Source organism: Diplotaxodon limnothrissa, linkage group LG8, assembly GCF_057381915.1.
Source record: "Diplotaxodon limnothrissa isolate DT_005_m linkage group LG8, D_limnothrissa_male_GT1.1, whole genome shotgun sequence".
Lineage (NCBI taxonomy): Eukaryota > Metazoa > Chordata > Actinopteri > Cichliformes > Cichlidae > Diplotaxodon > Diplotaxodon limnothrissa.
Genome location: NC_140603.1, coordinates 28,296,396 through 28,314,937, shown reverse-complemented (window position 1 = coordinate 28,314,937; position 18,542 = coordinate 28,296,396). Strand labels below are relative to the sequence as shown.

The following is an 18,542-nucleotide window of genomic DNA, read 5'->3' as shown; positions in this document are numbered from 1 at the left end:
GGCAGGAAACGTAAACATGGTTTGGGAGACCACACGGAGGTCACTCTGAAGTATGTTACCCTAGAAAGTGTTGTGGTTTTGTCCTGCAAAATGAGCTCAAAGCAGAGTAAACACACAGCTGGCTGCAGGGTTGAGTCGACGCCCGGATCTCTTTGAAGAGAAGGCTTCGTCATCGCGTATCAACTCGTGCAGAATGCGCTCGTTAAGTGGGCAGCAAGCACAGGCGAAACGTTCTGCTGCCAAACAAGCCACGCTCATTGTTAACTGTTGTTTTATTAGCCGTGAATCAGACGAGCTCTCGGAGAGAAACCACCACCAGCACCCGCCCCCTCTACTCAGTCCCACATTCCTCCAGGCTCGACTCCCATATCTGATTTACAGCAGAGCTTAAAGTCACATTTCCCCCCCTTTTTACAGTGAGATTTACACATCTGACATTAAATATTTGTGGGAGTTTGTCTAGCAGAGAGTCATATTTATGCTTCTCTTGTCTTCGTCCTGCAGTTTGCTGCTTCAGCTACTATGATAGTTTGGACAAAAGCGAGAGGGTTGCCGGTTTGGTGTGGAGGTCCTGAGGTCAGAGTCCTGACCTCAACTCCATCAAACACCTTTGCCAGAGCCGGTATCACAGAACATCAGTGTTTGATCTCAACAGAATAAACGCCTTCCAGCTCCTTTCATGGCCACTTGAGGCCGACTCCCATGTTAAAATGGTTTAAAGCAGAAATAAGCACGTTTAGGTTTGCTTCTATGGATATCTTCCCCTTTCATAACAAAAATCCAGAGGGTGAACTGCTCACTTACCCCTCCGTTTTTGTTTTTGAGTCCTGCTCTGCTTGTACGTGTAAACCTGCAATCAGCCAATCGCACGCATATCGCATGTAGACACGATCAAGACAACTTGCTGAAGTTCAAACTGAGGATCTGAATGGGGAAGAGTGCTTGCTGCCAAACGTTGTGGCCTAAATATTTCAGAAACTGCTGATCTGCTGCAATTTTCCCACACAACCATCCCCGAGTTTACAGAAATTGGTCTGAAAGTGGAAAATGTCCAGCGTGTGGGAGGTCTATGGGGAGAAAAAGCCTCGCTGATGTCAGAAGCCGGTGGAGAATGGCCTGGCTTCTTCGAGCTGATAGGAAGGAGGCAGAAACTCAAATAACGACTCATTACAGTCAATGTATGCAGAAGAGCATCTCTGAATGCACACATCAGACCTTGAAGCTGATGGGCTACAGCAGCAGGAGGCCCCACGAGCATCACTCCTGTCAGCTAAGAGCAGGAAACTGAGGCTACAGTTCCCACAGGCTCACTCTAATGAGACAACAGCATAATATACATTGTATGAACAGTTTAGGATGCTGCTGGTTTAATGGTGAGCATCATTTAAACCCCTCAGCTTACTGACCACAGTGTACCTGTCTTCCGATTGCTACTGCAGCATCCTGAACCTCAGATCGTTCGCTGTACTTGAATGGCCTCCAGTCGCCTGATCTCAGTCCAGCAGAGCACCTCTGGGAGGTGATGGAACCCGAGGAAGGCTTCCAAGAATTAGGGAAGTTCAGAAGGGAAGAGGGGGTCCAGCATGGATGTTTGTGTTTTCTGTGCTGCAGTAAGACGTCACTTGAGCCTTTTATTGATTCACAGTGAAAGTTCTTGTTTCTCCAAAGAAAAGTGAGCAGCATTTCAGTTAACAGAAGACATTAAAAAAAAAAAAAATGTCTGGATGCCAAACAGGAAACTCAGACGATAAAGTCTGAGTCCTCGCAGCTGCCTCTCAGACCTGCTTCCTTTAGCCGCTCATTAGAGACCAGTAAAGACACTGTTAAGGCTGCTCGGTCAGTTAATTAAATGTTACACAAGGAAAACAAATCCAATGTAACGGATGTAATTTCCCTCTCATGTTTTGGACCACACCAATGAATTACACAGTCAGCTGATGCAACATGATCACACTGTCGAAATAAAGTGCACTTTATTCATTGCAACAGAAAGCGCTTCATGGGAATTCAAGTTTTTACATCTGATCATACGCAACTGATTACAAGAAAGAGGACCGTTATCATGTGAAATCATACGCTGTAGTTTTGGATTAATGACTACTTTGCAGTTCAACATATGAAACCTTCACAACTCTTCCTAGAAAAATATCAGTGCAGTTTAAGAGAAAACAAACAAAACAGTAATTTCTCCTCAAGGCTCCATTACATCCACCCATTCCCCACCTCTGTGGGACTGAACGAACAATGGAGCTTAAAAAGGTTTAAAGCTGAACCACAGTAACACACAGAGGCCACGTAACGGACGTACCTTCAAGTACAGTGCAAAGTAATGTAAAAAAAACACTTTGTAGAAGGCACAAAATGGCTGCGAAGGCACTGTAGGGACTGCATGAAAGTCAAAAATCCAAAAAAGAAGGAAAAAAATACAGTTTCCCATTGATCTCTCAGTATCAACTGGAACTTTGTTTAATTTAAAAGGAAAAAAAAGGCACAACAATCACAAACCAACAGGTAAAAAACATTTGAGGCTGCGTTTGCGTGCAGCTATTAGTGAAACCTCACCAGTCGCTCTGTTTTTGGTCTCAGCTGTTCATTTGGCTATTTTTACAAGCTGGTCTCCAAAGAAGAATTTAAATAAGAACAATTAAGGATGCAGACGAACGCTGTCTCGTGGTTGGTTCAAAAAGTTTTGAGTCCAGCATTTAAATAAAATAAAGGGTAGCACATCGTTAAAATTTTGAATAACGGCATTACAAAACCACTCGAATCAACATTTCACACCACTTAGAAACATGTTGGGATTAGTAACAGGTTTACAGACTGGCTGTTGTCACTCGCAGTTAGATTCTTCTACCTCTTTCTGATATTTTGGAGGTTATTTTGTTTTTCTTTCAGGCTGCTGGACTCAGAGTTCCTCCCTAAACCTATCATTTTGCTCACCAGGACATAGAAATTACACAACTGATCAAATTTGATTAAAAACAGTTTAAAACTTTGCAGACTTTCCCTAAAATATACTTTCAAAAATCTTTTTAACTGGAAGTGAAACATTGCCGGCATATTTGCTGCTGAAGAATTCTCCCATACATTTCCTGACTGTCTCCTAAAATGCCTCCAGCTCTTTTCTCACATGCAGTCTGCTTGAGATGAGTTTTCACTGCTGAATACACTCAGGCTAGTTAGGCTGAGAGCTGCCCGAGCTCCTGCCCATTGTTCTTTTACTGGAGCTGCAGCTGTTTTCACATTCATTATGAAGTTACAGATTCTTTTGTTTGTTGTGTTTTTACTGCTGAGTAAGCAACAGGCGTTTGCCGTCTCACACAAATCTCCATCAGGTAAGTAATAGGAAAGTTGATCACTTCTATTTGTTGGTGATCAGGTATTGTATTAGTATACACCATCAGTCAACGGTCTGATTTACTGTGTTACACAGCAGCCGTCTTTGATTCTGCATGGCCACACGGACATGAACCTAACAGGGCGTATTAGGGCCACTAAAATTTGTTGAAAAAAAGTCAAATTTACAAGAAAACGTACCAAATTTAAGAGAATAAATTTTTTACTTTACAAAAAAGAAAGTCTACAAGCAAATTTGTGCACAAAGACTGGAAAAAGTGGCAAACTGTCTTATAAATGTTCACCTCTGAAGCTTGAGTTTCCCCAATGCTGTAAAAAATGTTAAAAGTGCTCTGACATTATGCCTGTGCAATTTTAACAATGCAGGGTGGCCCATGATTTAGAGACCTTTGACATATAATTAGGATTTTCTTTCTTATTATGTTCAGACTAGTTGCTTAGTTTTGCTTTGCTCCTGTTTAATTACGTCCTAAATGAGTCCCAGCAACATTCAGATCTCTTTATATCACAGTGGAGCTGCAAGCTCAGTTCTGTGCAGGTATCAGGACAAGTGACCCTTTGACATGGACACTTTTTCACATTATCTTATAAAAAAATACTGATTAGAGCTGCTTGTAGAGGCACAGAGTGTGTGAGTGTCCCAAACAAGCTACAAACTGAACACGTTACCATTCACGAAAAAGATAACTGCCTAATCATTTTCATGCAGTCCCTTAAACACTCATTAAATAAATACTGTAAAACAATATCTTATAAAAGTGCTTTACACGCGTTACACAGGAGGAAAACTGCAGCAGCAGTTAATTTAGAACGAACCCCACCACCAGAAAACAGCCAAGAAAAAAAAAAATCAGACTTTTCCACAGCAGCTGTGCAGCTGTTGGTCTCGTGTCATTAAAGATACTCTCAGCTGGTGGAGCCTCGGTCTGCACAACATCTTTACCGGCTTTGAAGCGTAAACTTTTCCACAGAGCCGAGCGTCGGCGAGTCACTCGCTTTTAAAAAGTAAAACTACACCCTGGATGTCTCTGCTTTGGTACAAGTCGATACTCTTGATGAGGATTTCATGCGAGTCTGTGAACACGAGGCTTCGCTGGGGGCGGAGGAGGCGCGAAAGGCTTTATTCTGGTTGCCGGCGAAGGGCTGGGCTTGACCGGAGGTACGGGAGGAGGGGTTGGTTTCACTGCTTTGTTCTGAAAAACAAAAAATGATTCTTAGGTGAATTTATGAAAGCAAATTAGCAACACTGCTTCCTGTCATCGGGGTGGATGCTCATGTTAAACTAAAGTTTCAAATAATGATGGCTCTGCATGATGTCATGGAGATCCCTTATATTGTCACGTATTCCAACTCTGTTTTTAAAGAGGCACCCAATCGGTTTGTTTGAGACAGCTGATGAGCTCTAGCTTCACGAAGGCCCAGTGTGACATGCATAAGGATTATTTTGAGTTGTGAATCATGCAAAGCTACTCGAGTAAGTCCAAAAATAAAAAACGTAGAGCTGGAAAATGTTTGGGCAGACCAGTTGATCCCTATTGATCCCCAGAAAGAACATCTAAATATGAATGAATCAATGAAAATAAATAAAACGAGTGACCTTTATATGACGTCCTGGGGAAAAGTGTTTAAAATTCTCTGCCTTGGCGCTCACCTGTGTTTTATTCAGAGTTGGTAAAGGTTTAGATGGAGGTAGAGGTTTCATCTGTGGTGAAAAGGAAGAAGACTGTTATTTAACTGGGATTTAGAGCAGATGCTGACACTTTACAGGCTCCTAATGAACATTAAAGTCCAAGTTTGATCACATGGAAACCAAAAATCAACAATGACATTATTTCATAAAGCCACAGAGCTACACTGATGTTTATCAGTCCTCTGTGACTGGCTGTTCCAGTAAAGTCTGGAATCCTAAGCTGTTTTCATTAAACAGCTCAACACTGTAGACTAAACTACGTCCAAAAAAGCTGAGTTTAAAGCTGGGCTCAGTCTACACGATACCAGCAAAGAAACAGCTGACAGTTTCTTCTGATTGGCTGCCCCTCATAAAGATAAGATTGAGTGAGGTAATGAGTCACACAAAAAAAATGAAGCCTGAGCTTTTAGCTTGTAACCACGGTGATCTCATTATAATATTACACAGGGCAGAAAGTAAGGAAAAAAGATGGCAGGTCTCCTTTATGCATGTTATTTAACATAGTTTCATTTTTAAGCTTTAATAGACGCTCAAGTTGCTGCGATCTTCATTTTGCATTATGTCTTTAAAAACAAAAGTCTTACCGGCTCAGTTTCCGACGTGACTGACGATGAAGACGGTTTCAGCGGTGGCTGGAAAACAAAAAGCGGTTTGTCAGCATTTCACAGTAAAACTGAGACCTGCGTACACCTGGCTGCTCGGCGTACCTGTGGGGCGGGTCTGCAGGGGGTCACTCGACCCATCAGAGGGGTGCAGGCCTGTTTTGCTGTGGTCTCCATGAAGGTGGGCTGACTGATCTGAGGTCTTTCTTTACCACTTCCTTCTTGGAACGACGGGTTCAGCTTCCCTTCAGCTGAATGCACTTTCCTGTGAAGACAACATTTATTTATTTAACCGGGAAGAAGAAGGAAAAGATGAAGAGTCCAGACCGCAGAGGGGGAAAACTACCTTGTAGCGATGTAGCGCTCCATGTCGTCCTTCTTACAGCACATCAGCCCAGCAATCAGCAGAGTGACGACCAGCAGGATGGAGACTGCTGCGCACACACCGGCTATCAGCCCAACCTGATCTGCAGGCAGAGGAAACATAAAACTGCACTTAAGTACTGATGCGTCCTTTTTTGCACTCTTTATGTCTAAGTGCAATTAAATTCTGAACAGCATTGCCTTCAGAACTGCGTTAGTCCTTCATGGCATAGATTCAACAAGGTGCTGGAAACGTCCCTCAGAGACTTTGGCTCATATTGACTCTCTCCGTTAGCCACAGAGCTCCTGGAGTCATTGAGTCAGATGATGAAATCTGGTCATCTTCTGAGCAATAAAACTGGGTCACGTTTTCATTTTGTTCAGTTTAATTTAAGCTCTAACAAAGGGTCTTAAAGTTCTGCTAGAGCTCTCGTTAAAAGCAAAAACCAGACCCGATTTATATTTGTCCGATCTTCCCTTCAAGGTCGGCTCCTTGTGCACTCTGGACCAACTTCTCCAGCTACTTTGGGCTGCTCCCTTCCTCACCAGTGGGTATCTGGTGTGGTTTTACACCAGATGCTGTTCCAGATAGATTCCCAAAGGCATCCGTTTCTGCTCCCGGGGTCAAACCATGGATCTTTCGCTAGTTAGGTGACTGCACCAAACCACTGCACTATGTTGTGTGTCTTTGCCCCGTCTAAGTCCTGATCTCTCCACTTGAACTCGAGCTTTTCTTTGGCTCGTTCAGTAAGTAAATATTTAGTCTGGGTTTCATGTCGGTTGGTTTAATGGTTGAATGAGGATGCAGGAATCCTAATCCCCTCATTTCATTACTGCAGAACTTCATGTTGAACGACCACAGCGACCACACTTGGGTCACAGTTCTTGCTCTCTGAAAACAGCTGTTTGCTCCCAGCTCTCTGAGTAACAATGATCCTCGACACGAACAGTTTGTGGCCCAGGGTGAAATCACAAAAGAGCTCCTGAAAGTGGTCGGAGCAGGATTTCCACGGAGCGTTTTACAAACGGCAGCCACGCTGGAAGAAGCGATTGAAGATTATCTAAAAGCTAAATTTAAACCAGTCGCGGTTTTTGCTTTTTCTTTGGCCTCAGGAGCAAAATTTTCTGATCACGGCTTTTAAGTAACAAATAAAAATGAAGATTTTAGTTTAAATTTTACAACTAAATCGTGAGGAAGCTCTTGAACTGTGGCTAAAAACTCAATACGAAGCATCTTTTTCCCGTTTTAACAACTTACCAGCTTCTGATTTTGCAGAACGATTAGACTATTCTTAGAAAATGTTATTTTCTAAGAGCAACATGAAAATGTTATGTAAAAGGAATTTTCCACACAAACAACAAGAGCAGTGTTCAGAGGAAGTTATGTCATCCTCTTATTTTCTTAATTAGCTTTAGTTTCACTAATTTTTTTGTTTTGTTCAGAGGAAAGTGTGTTTTAGAGTCTCTTCTTCCCCTTTTCTTTGGTACTATGTGGACAGAAAGTTGCACAATCATGAGGCGCAACTCAAGTTCAAGCTTCATGTGCAGAATGTATTTACATTCTGCACATGAAGCAGAGACAACCAAGTCTTCTACAAAAGAGTGTTGAAACTAAATTAGAGCAAACGGGGTCAGTGCTGGGAGGCTCTCATAATGAATCACTCATGTTTCTTATTCACTGGAAAAATGATTCAACAAGCAGCTGTGACCTGTTTTCATCTGAAAGTCTCATTGAGCCTGTAGATTACAACAGCAGCTGAACGTCTCTAAACGTCGTGCTTCATAGTTTATCGTGAACGTTAAATGCACCGCAGCGTCTGTACCTTGAGGTAAATCCGCGTACTGGACGTTGCATTTGGGAGGAGCCCAGCCGGGATTACAGTGGCACTCGTTCCTGTGATTACACACCTGCGGATAAAAAGCAGTTAAATGATTAAAAACACGAGTCGTGGAAGTGGAGCTCGTGTTCAACGCGACTGGTTTGGATCGTGTTTGAAAGGCGTTTGCAGTTTTTTATCTGATCGTTTCTTCATTTTATTCAGTCAGTGTTTAAAGTCATTTATAGTTTCTTCCCCCGTCGTTAGGAGGCTGTTACATTCCTTGAGACTAGCTGCATTTGTCCAGTTTTAGTCTGCTGTGATGGCTAAAACAACATAAACAGTGCATTCCTCATCTCTTTTCTCATACCTAGCACCACTTTTAGTTTGACTTATTTGGTAATAACAGCTCTTTCTTTCTCTCTCGCTGCTTTTTCATCTCTTTTTTAATAATTTTTGGCTCTGAAGCTGCTATTGTTCCTGCCCCGTCTGCTCTCTGCTGTTTCTTCTACATCCCTCATTAAAACATCTAAGTTTATGGCTGCCTGTATGTCGCCTGACAGACTAAACTCAGGGCAAACATGGAGCTCGGGTTCAGTTTAACACCAGATGTTGTTTCAGGTGAGGGGATGAGGTGAAGGTTCATGTTTAATGGTGTGAAAATTACGGTTAGTTCTCTGATTTTGAACTTACTCCGTTGTTGTTGCACTTCTTTGCACAGTCCTCCCTCTTCCCGTAGGCTGACACATCCACACATCTGTTATTGAGGCAAACCTGAGCACAAACGTTTGATTCTGAGTAAAACGGCCAAAATATTCAAAGAAAATTAATCGTCCTGCAATGTGTCTCCCTGTGACAGTTTTACCTTATCCGGCGCACATTTCGTGCCACTCGGCACCATGTCCAGGTTTCTCCTCTTATCGTCGTCCACGGCGAGTTTGCACTCTTTGCCGTACATTGTGTTGTAGCTTGCCCGTTTCCCTGTGATAGACTCGCCTCCTTCCTCACAAAACATCGATCCGCACTTAACATCCCTACACAAAACAAAAGCATTAATCCAGAGCTTTGTGGTGCTTCTTCATCACTCTGAATTCAGGGTGAATGACAGATGGTGACACGTACTGTGGAGCACAACGAATGAAGCCGAATTTGTTCTTCCCACAGTTAGCGCCTTCCTCGCCACGCTGGTTCAGGTTGAAACATAAATCTGGTGCCACCTGGGCCCCTGGAAGAAGGCACAGAAGGAAAGCTTCATGTTAATCTGTCATTTATTGTCGGTCTGAGACTCTACATCCTTGCGTTTGCTATACTAATGCACCTCCGAGCACATGGGTTCAGCAGTGTTTTTAAATTCTAAGCGTCCAGAGATGCCAGAGTGGGATCGATGTCAGAGTTAAATATAACTAAAGTGACGAGGCGCCTTAACTGCACGCTGCTGAACTCATCAAAATGGCCAGAAAAGTACTGATCTAATGTGTTAGTCTTGCCTTTTATCAATGGACTGTATTTACAAACCTCTTATGAGACTTTCTTTGCAATCGCTTACATAACAAAATGTATTAAATATTTAGTTGGACAGATATCTTAAAGTTATTTCCACCACATGACAGTAAAATCTAAATGTTTGTAGACCAATGGCTAAAAGCTCCTTGAGGCTTATCTCATCTACTCAAAACAGTGCTGATTTATCCCTAAACGAACCAAGAAGTAACGCCGGAGGGTGGGGCGGGGGACAAGCTAAGGCCTGCAGTTCCCCTCATGGCCACTTGAGGCCCCAAAAGCCAGTCAGTTCCCAAAGACTTCCCTTGTTAAAATGTCCAACTTTACTGGAGCATTTTTGCATGTTTCGGTGTAACAGCTGCAGGCTGGATGATTATTTTTAAATAACTCATTCATTAGGATGCTGTTAAGCCTCAGAGTCAGCGGTGTGGTGCTTTGGTTCACAGGCAGCCTGTTAGAGCTCACCTACGCTAACCCGAGCCACTGAGCTCAACCTGTTCTCTGTGTCTGTGCTGTTGGAGCCTTTCAGGACTTTTTTTAATGGAATCACAAGCTGTACAGTTTAAGCGTGCAGCTTGCTAACCACCAGGTGATAACCTCGTGCTCCATCCTCGTGTCTGGATATGGTCAGCGAGGCTTCAAAATGCACAGCCAAAAACCAAAGTCACATTTTTATATACAAACCCTGAGGTGCACCTTTCTAACTGAGCGTGCAGATATCAGCCAAGAAAGCAAAAGAGCCTCAAACTGGGACTTCCCAAACCAGCAGCTGATGTCTTCGATAGCAGCATGCTGAGCGTACCTGGTCCAAAAAGCCTCCAGCAGTGATGCTCCTGGGTGGGACACTGGCCGTTGTAGCAGTATCCCTGGACAGTGCCGCTGCCCTGGAGCGTTTTGTAGCAGGGCTTGCCGTTCATCTCGAAGCTGTCTTCAGGACAATCCGACGACAGTCCGGTGCAGAACTCGGGCAGGTCGCAGGTCCCGGCTGACTGCCTGCACACGCTCCCAGATGACTTCAACTGAACAAAAATAATATTTTAGTGTTTTGACCTTCTGTATGTACCAGATCTGGACAATAATTCGCTTGTAGGTGTTTGTAGCACTGTTCCAGGCCTTGAAACTGTCAGTTGAGGAAGGATGTGGTGAGTTATAAAAAACTGAAACAGCAGGGTGTTATCCTCCCTTTCCTGTTAGTGCTGAACAGCGGGTGTAAGAGTAACCTTACATTTATTAGCCAGAGGCGGGGTGTGTCTTTAGGAAAGGTCCTGAACTTCACAGAGAATGGGGATTGTTATATCCCAACAGCTACAACAGAAAATCGGCATTCATTTCATTTACTGGACAGATTGTCAAAAAATTCTGAAATATTCATAATCCTGAGTATTAATCTTGATCTATTTTAGTGACGCGCTGACTTTCCTGCAAATTTTCAGTAAAATATCTCAGCAGTTACCAGAAGGCGAGCCTCTGATCGTCCTCCAAGGCCTTCATGAAGATATCTTTTGAAATATTTTTGCAAAACATGGCATACTTTGACAGTGCCTGACTTTTTTTTTAAAATATAGCACATCAATATTTCTCAGTTATATAAAAAAGATATTTCAGTATCTACTCAATGTAGATAAGAGGATTAATGTTCCCAGGAGAAAAATCTTACTCATTACAACATCCAGAACCACCTACTGAGAAACTAGCTGCTGGTGTGTGCAATCGTTTTTGTGACACAGTGACGTTAATGACTGTTTTTCCATAAAACGTCCCCGGTGGGAGCCAGCTCAGCACAAAAGAGGTGTGCTGGGAGCTTCGTGGGTTTCTGTGGCTGAGCTGCTCCATGCACTGCATGTTTTACAGATTCTGGAAGTTCAAATCATTGACAACTTTCACTACCTCACTAAAGTTGGCAACTATCTGTGACACATGGCAGAGAAGCTGCACATATGGCTCGAATTATCATTATTTATTCTGGTGTGCTTTACAAAATGTGTCATTGCATTAGGCAGAGCAGGAGTTGAGAAAAACATAGCAGCTTCGTTCAGAATCCAGCTGATGTGTGCAGAGATTAGCAGCACACACACACACACACACAGCTGTGTGTTGCATTGATATTTGGGATAAACTGTATACATAATGTTCTTAAAATTCTGGAGAAAGCCCGGGAAATTGCTGAGTGAAAAGCATCTCCCACAGCTTTATTTGGAAATTACTCTGAGGAGAAAAGAGAGTCTGGGGTTTGACGTTTTCAGCCAACACGTCGCTAAATTTGAGACTCGGATGTTTTTGTGAATGTGAGCTCTGTTAGTTATCAAATCACAGACCAGCTTCAGAGCCAGATTCCAAAAATGTGTCAGGGAATAATTTAAAACACATGCTGAACGTATTTTTGTTTCCAGAGAGTTTTAAACTTCATCGAGAACTCGATTAATCACAGCTGGACCTGTGATTAGTATTAATGTCCTCGCAGCACGCTGACGCTCTGAATCTACATTCAAATTTAGGTTGTTTTCTGCACCTTTGTTTAGATGCAACGTGCTTTGGAATGAGGCGTCTTATACTGTGTAGGTACGGATTAATACAAAGCCACATTAGAAGGGAGCAGAGCAGCTTCAGTACCTGACACTTCTCACAGCACTGTCCGTGAGCACACTGGGATCCTGCAGTCAACCGACAAGTCGAGGCATCGCAGCAGGGATTGTTGCATTCCTGCAAAAAACACAAAGACACACAACGTTTGTTTCTGTGCACACACTTGATCCTCAAACATGGCTGCAGCGATGAAGGCAGTGACCTCACCCAGGAATTCTCCCCCTTCTGATGAGGTGTGAGCACACTAGAAAGCTATTTTAAATTTGAACTCTTTAAGGCTGCAGCTCTGCACACGCTACCTGCCCTAACCTCAGACAGGAAACCACAGCAGTGGGATAAAATGGAAGAACCTAAATAGCATCTCCCTTCAGCAAAGGACATATTTAAACGTAGCTGGGGTTACCTCCACCGTGCCACAGTCGCACTCCTCTCCGGGCTCCATCATGCCGTTGCCGCAGCGGGGGCCCACGGCGATGATCCTGGAGGAGGTGGGCTTTTGCAGGCAGCTGGGCTGAGCTCGCTCCAGGAATTCAGCGAGCTGAGAAAGACTGCAGCTGCTGAACAACTCCGGGAACATTTGATTTCCTGCCCTGTGGGAGGAACAAGGAGATCTGGGCTCAGCTTAAGGTTCAGCGCACCCCTGCTCTGATTTTAACGGTTTACAAATGGGAAAATGTTTGCAGATGCAAAAAATTCTACATCTGCTCTGGTCTGCATTTTTACCTGAGCTTTTCTGCCATGACACAATCCTTCCCGCTGAAGGTGGAACCGCACGTGCAGTCTGGAGCGTCGTGGGAAAGGCCAAAGTTATGTCCCATCTCATGGGCGATAGTGGAGGCGAGGCCTATTGGGTTTTCATGGTGATCCTGAAGGAGAAAAAGGAATCAGTATCACCTCCATCGTCCATCCTGATGAACGAGAGTCAGACGCCATTACTCCCACCTGATTCACGCCTCCTGAGTTTCCGGTGCACATGGCGAACTTATTTGCCAGTCCGACTGTTTCTCCGTCAAAATCTCTCCAGCTGTTAAAGACAAAAACGCACCGTCAGGTCAAGCCGGCGGCATCACTGCAATTAAAACATCTGCACAAATGTCAATCCTCACGTCACAAACTGGGCGTTGTCGTGCTTCACCCTCAGCAGGAGGTCGTCCTGACGCCACGCCAGGAACTTGTCCAGCGTGGCTTCTGAACTGTGGCTGACGTCGATGAGGTCTTTGTTCGACCAAATCTCCAACCCCACCAGCAGGACGCGGATGTTCAGACGCCGATACAGCTGCGGGCGGAGGAGGAGACCGTCAGGAACAGATGTGCTAAGACACGTCAAACATCTTAAACAGCTGGACGCAAACTCACCTTATCGATGTGATTCACGACTCCGAGGATACGGGATTCAGTATTGCTTCCATATTTTTTATACTGCAGGAGAAAAGGAGGCGAATGTGTCAGATTTACTCAGCGATGAGGGTGAAGTTTTATTTAAAGTGAGACGTTATTACCTCAGCGTTGTCCACCACAACATACAGCTCGACAAACCTCTGAGGACCCGGCGTGGGATTCGATTTCTGAAAGGAAACACAAAAAAAACTGTGAAATACACGCCAACATGACACATCAACCTCATTATTTATCGATTATTTACTCACTTATGTGCTTTTACTACACATCTACACACATTAAAATGGAACAAGGGGACAATAAAAGAGGACCACTCCTCTGCAAATAAAAATGTGAGCGAATGAATTTAAGTCCTGCATTCCAAATATATTTACACAGAGGTTCTAACTGACTTCATCGGTGTGACCCCTTCTATTTGGAGAAATCTAACTATTAATGGTGTTTCTGCTACCCGGTGGAGCTCAGGCAGAGCTGAGCTGCTAGCTGACGGTGCAGAGACGGACCGTGTTTCCTCATCCGCAGAGCAGACTTTAAAGTAAGGTTTGCAAAGCTCTGTGCGAGAGAAGATCCTTGAGATGGGATGAACACACAGGATGAACATGTGTGTTCATCTGTTCTCGATATCAGGAGACGTCTGAACGATCATTTCTGTCCCAAGACGAACCCTGACTCATCGTATGTAACAGAACAGTGGCTGGAATTCACAAACACGCACACAAAAATCAAACTAAGTAAAGGAAAGGTCCCAGCTGACCTCCTCGGGGTCAAGTTTCGATTTTACAGCCAATCTGAACATTAGTATCATTCATGGGATGGATGTTTGATCTGCTTTCTTAAAATTCACTGAGGAAAACGTGCCTATCTTCTAGCTGTGGTTCCTTCAGTGTTATAAAAACTTTTGTATTATATGAAGGTGAAAGAAAACTACACTGGCACTAGAGCATACCCATGATCTGGACCTGAAGAGTCCAGCGACCTGAGGGCCCTGGTCCTGGTCGTAGAGTAGGGTGGTGTTGGATGAATAGCCACAGCTGGGCCTGCCGCTGATTTTCAGGTGCTCCTGTCTGTAAACGGCATGATCGCCATCGTCCGTCTGCCCCAGAGGCTCGATCAGGTAAACCTGCTGCCGGGCTCTCAGGAAGCCACTGCACATCGACATTAAAGAAATAACTTTATTCGTCTGCCAAGAACAGAAGAGATGTGACTTTGATCCTTATAAAAACATAAAAGCTTTCAAACAGACGTAATGGGTCGTTAAGGGGCATTAAGGGTGAAACGGCGGTACCCGGGCACAGAGCAGCAATGCGACGAGCAGAAAAACAACCAGGTTGCTAAATATGAAGCAAGGCGTTTCTCAAGAACCTGAGAAACTTTCTCTACAGATGATGTAAGTGATAAAACAGGAAGTCCTATGTTGTAAAAATATCTATCGCTGCTCTCTTACCTCATGCCAGAACAAATCCCCACGCTCACCGAGGAGTCATCCATGCCTTCGATGTGACCGTGATAGTAGCAATGATCCTAAAAACACGGATCGGTCAGTGAGGCCGGCTGGTACAGACATCGCTCACGCAGAGATTCTTTGTTTTTGCTTCCATAAAAATCACAATTAGAAGTCTAAAATGTTCGATTTTTATCATTTCTGGGGCAATAAAAAGTTTTTGAAACAGCTCCTTCTCCTTTAAAACAGGACTCGAGGCTATTTTACATAAATAAGTCAAATTTTTTAAACATTTTTTATGTTGCAAAAAGTGAAAAACATATCATTTGAGATTGAACAAACAAGATTTTACTTAATCATTTAAATAAAGTTAAAACGCACTTGTTTCGGTGATGTTGTCACCCGTTTGCCATCTTCAGTATAATGTGTTTCAGTGTAGTCTCTCCCAATAAGGTTCCTATAAAATTGAAATTCATTTTCATGTATTTATATATAATAACATATATATAATATTTGCATTTGCTGAGCAGAAATGAAACTCACCTGTTTTTTTCCAGAAGAATTGTGTGATTTCTCCCTTCGATGGCCAACTCGTACCAAACTGTATCAGGATAAAGCTGCAGAGAAACGTGCACAAGTCACAGGGCGGCGTTTAACCTCCTGAACATCTTTCACTTGTGGGAAAAAAGGCAAGGAAGGAAAATACCTGTGCAGGTAAAAGTCCTGCACCCAAACATGTGCTTCTGATTTATGATAACACATAGTTTGCACATTTTTAATCTGCAAAGCAGCTAGTGAAACTGCACTGATAAATTAGCTGTTATTAGGAAAACATGTTGAAATGCTGAGAACACAGAGGTTGGTTTTTCAGTCCCGGGTGTCGCTAATCTCATCCAAAATGACTTAAAAACACAAAATTAAAGGATGCTTACAATATGCATTAACACAATAAAGATCAGCTTGATGTCAGAGAACTATTGGAAGAATATTCCTATCTGACATGGAAAAACCAGCACAACGATACTCAGTAACGTATGCAGATTCCACTATTTTTAATAATGAATCACATGAGAAATATTTTAGAGAGAGCACCGGTGATGTGCAGCTGAGGCGTCAGTACCTGCGGGTGGTCCTGAAGGCTCCTCCTGTGTCTCTCCTGGAGTCTCTGAGGTCGGACCACCTCGTAACGCTCCACGTGAGACAACGTCCCCGAGCTGTGCACGATACAAACTACACACCACAAACACTGAGTCACTGTCTGTATATGATCATGAAGGAGTAGTGCAGATGCCAAGCAAATTTAGGCAAATTCAGCCCAAAAACAGACTGTCTGATGTAAAAAGAAGCATTCAAGAATACAGAGTCTGCAACATCTGCTCACATCTGACTGCATCAGTGCATGCATCTAGGTTTCACTCATTTGAGCTCTGTGGGAGTCACCCCATAACAAAATCTAGAGCATACAGGAGAAGACAATCATGGTGGCGGAAATGTTCGGGCGTGGAGTTGCTTTGCAGCTTTTAGTAAAATCTGCAACAGTGCTTATGTTTAATATGAGGCCATCAGTCCAAAAGTTAGAAATGACCCAGAAACGGACCCTTTAAATATTGCCTAACGTGCCCTTTTTTTTTTTAAGTTTTCTCCAGTGAATATTCTGAAAACAGATCAAACATCCAGGTTTCTGTTTAGTGAAACTATGACTTTGGCTTCAGATTGTGACACTTGGACTGGGTGTAAAATTTATTTCAGAATCAGAATCCTTTATTGATCCCTAGGGGAAATTATTTTGGTTACAGTGCTCCAGTATAAACAGTAACATAGACAGACAATATATACAATATATACATGATTTATATACATATAAGTCACTTATTGATAAATAGCTGAATAAGAAGAAGAGCGTGTAGCTATTGCAGTACAGTGTGTTAAGTGGATGAGTTGCACTTCTTCCAAATCAGAAATTTTTGATTTGACTGTTTTTTGTTTTAATGTAATTACACATACATGTGTAACTGGGGGCCAGACCTGATTGGTCTTTAAAAGTGTAAACTGCAGTGAGATCATTAAAAGCTGATGTTGTGATGCCAGCTTTACTGCAAACAAGTGAAAAAGTATAGAAAGCTAAAATAGTTTCCAGATCTAGACGAGCTCTTTGAATCCTAAAAACAAAAAATGCCACAGCTGTGACAGAAACTGTTGCATTAAATGTGGCATCCCTCAAGGATCGATTTTAGATCCTCTTCTATTGTCGTCTTTGCATTTCAGAAGCACAATATTTACGTTTAGTATCATCTACCTGCCTCACCTCACAGCGACTGATGGCAAAAAAACTTTTCTCAACTAAAAATTAGGCAAAACTGAAGTTATTTTATTTCCATTATTTGACTTAATTTCCAGGTCCTACGTATTTATATTTTTGGCTTAATCATTTTAAAATCTTATTTTATTTAATGATCATATTTTAAGAATTATTTAGATTTTCTTTTGCTTTGTGCTGATTTTTATCATGTTCTTCTGTGTGTTTTATTTTGAAGACCTCCCGGTATTTTAAACTGAATTCACTTGCTCTTTTTAAAAAGCATTTTTTCTTATGCCAGGATAATTATGTGATTTTTATAAAAATTTCATATAAAATAATAATAATAATTTAACTAGAAATAATATCCCCTGTTGAACATTTTTAGAATATACTTGTTTTTACACTTAAAGAAAGGGAAACATTAGCGAGGGGTTTTTATTAATGCAGTTGTTTTACTAAACCTGCCTCAGCTTGATCAAATCGTTTTTCTTGGTCATGACTTTCTTACTAATAGATTTTAAATCTCAAATTTCTTCTTAAATAAAGGGCAAACATATCTAAGACCACACGTGTCTACCTATCCATCACCTCAGATGATCTAATTGTTTCATGTTTCCTCCTCTGTACTGCTGAGAAGTTAGATGTATAATCAAATACTGTATTTTAAAGGCACATCAGATCTTTTAAGAGCGTTAATATTTATTAGTAAAGCAACATAACTTGTAAATAAAACAGTAAATTGGTTAAAGAAAAACAACATTTGCGTAAATAAAGAGGGAAATACTGTTATAAACTGAACCATATGTTTTCTTTTACAGGGACTTTAAACCCTTTTTAAACCACATAAACTTCTGCTCGCCTATTAATAGTTCGAAGCTTCTCTGCCAGACTTCATTCACTTTTCTGCTGATTTAGCGGCAGCCTGTTGCTCTTCGTAAAACTTTGTTGGAGTTAAAAGTCTTACCGCATGTGAGCCACAGTAAGAACAAGTCCTCTCCCATCATGATGCGCTCTGCTCCGGCCCAGCCGATCACCTCCCGTTACTCCGTCGTGAATCAGCCGCTTCCAGGCAGCGACTCCCCCGAGCTTCGTTCTTATCTCCGCCCCGCAGACTTACCGGATACCCAACGTTAAGCCAACTGTGGCTACACTTCCGGTGTAATAAAGCTTTAAAAAATAAAGTCAAATTTTATTTATGTGTCGCCAAATCGCAGTTGCCTCAGGTGGCTTTAAGGTGTAAGGTAAGAAATCCCCAGACAACTCCCTATGAGCAAGCACAGTGGGAACACCCAAAATATGTGTAGATGTAGAAATCATACATCGTACTGTAGTATGACACGTGGGAGTCATGTATACGTGGAAACAACAGCTTAAGATTTAAACTAAAAATGTTAATCTTATTATCATAAAAACTATGAGACCTTTAAGCTATGATTAATAACTTGGGTCAGCATAAACCGAATAATCAAAGCTTTTCAAAAAGTTCAGACAC

The 18,542-nt window shown here is 42.4% G+C and overlaps 1 protein-coding gene across 1 annotated transcript; it reads right to left on the bottom strand.

Moving 5' to 3' along the window:
• Positions 1 to 1,896: 1,896 nt before the first annotated feature.
• adam8b (ADAM metallopeptidase domain 8b) lies at positions 1,897 to 18,162 on the bottom strand. The gene is made up of 23 exons (XM_085361617.1): positions 18,015 to 18,162; positions 15,872 to 15,981; positions 15,295 to 15,368; positions 15,133 to 15,208; positions 14,755 to 14,831; positions 14,257 to 14,455; positions 13,412 to 13,477; positions 13,269 to 13,331; positions 13,019 to 13,188; positions 12,855 to 12,936; positions 12,636 to 12,778; positions 12,316 to 12,502; positions 11,940 to 12,029; positions 10,132 to 10,348; positions 8,952 to 9,054; positions 8,695 to 8,863; positions 8,523 to 8,603; positions 7,836 to 7,920; positions 5,996 to 6,116; positions 5,755 to 5,914; positions 5,632 to 5,679; positions 5,009 to 5,059; positions 1,897 to 4,550 (listed from the first exon to the last, which is right to left on the bottom strand). The coding sequence occupies exons 1-23, from the start codon at positions 18,052 to 18,054 to the stop codon at positions 4,422 to 4,424; spliced, it is 2,541 nt and encodes an 846-aa protein (XP_085217743.1). The 5' UTR covers positions 18,055 to 18,162; the 3' UTR covers positions 1,897 to 4,421.
• Positions 18,163 to 18,542: the final 380 nt, after the last annotated feature.

Coding starts and splice junctions, on each gene's coding strand:
- adam8b (XM_085361617.1), bottom strand. CDS start 18,054: ATGATGGGAGAGGACTTGTTCTTACTGTGGCTCACATGCG. Junction 8,864..8,951: donor TTCATTCGTTGTGCTCCACA/GTACGTGTCACC, acceptor TGTTTTGTGTAG/GGATGTTAAGTGCGGATCGA. Junction 8,604..8,694: donor CGAAATGTGCGCCGGATAAG/GTAAAACTGTCA, acceptor GTTTGTGCTCAG/GTTTGCCTCAATAACAGATG.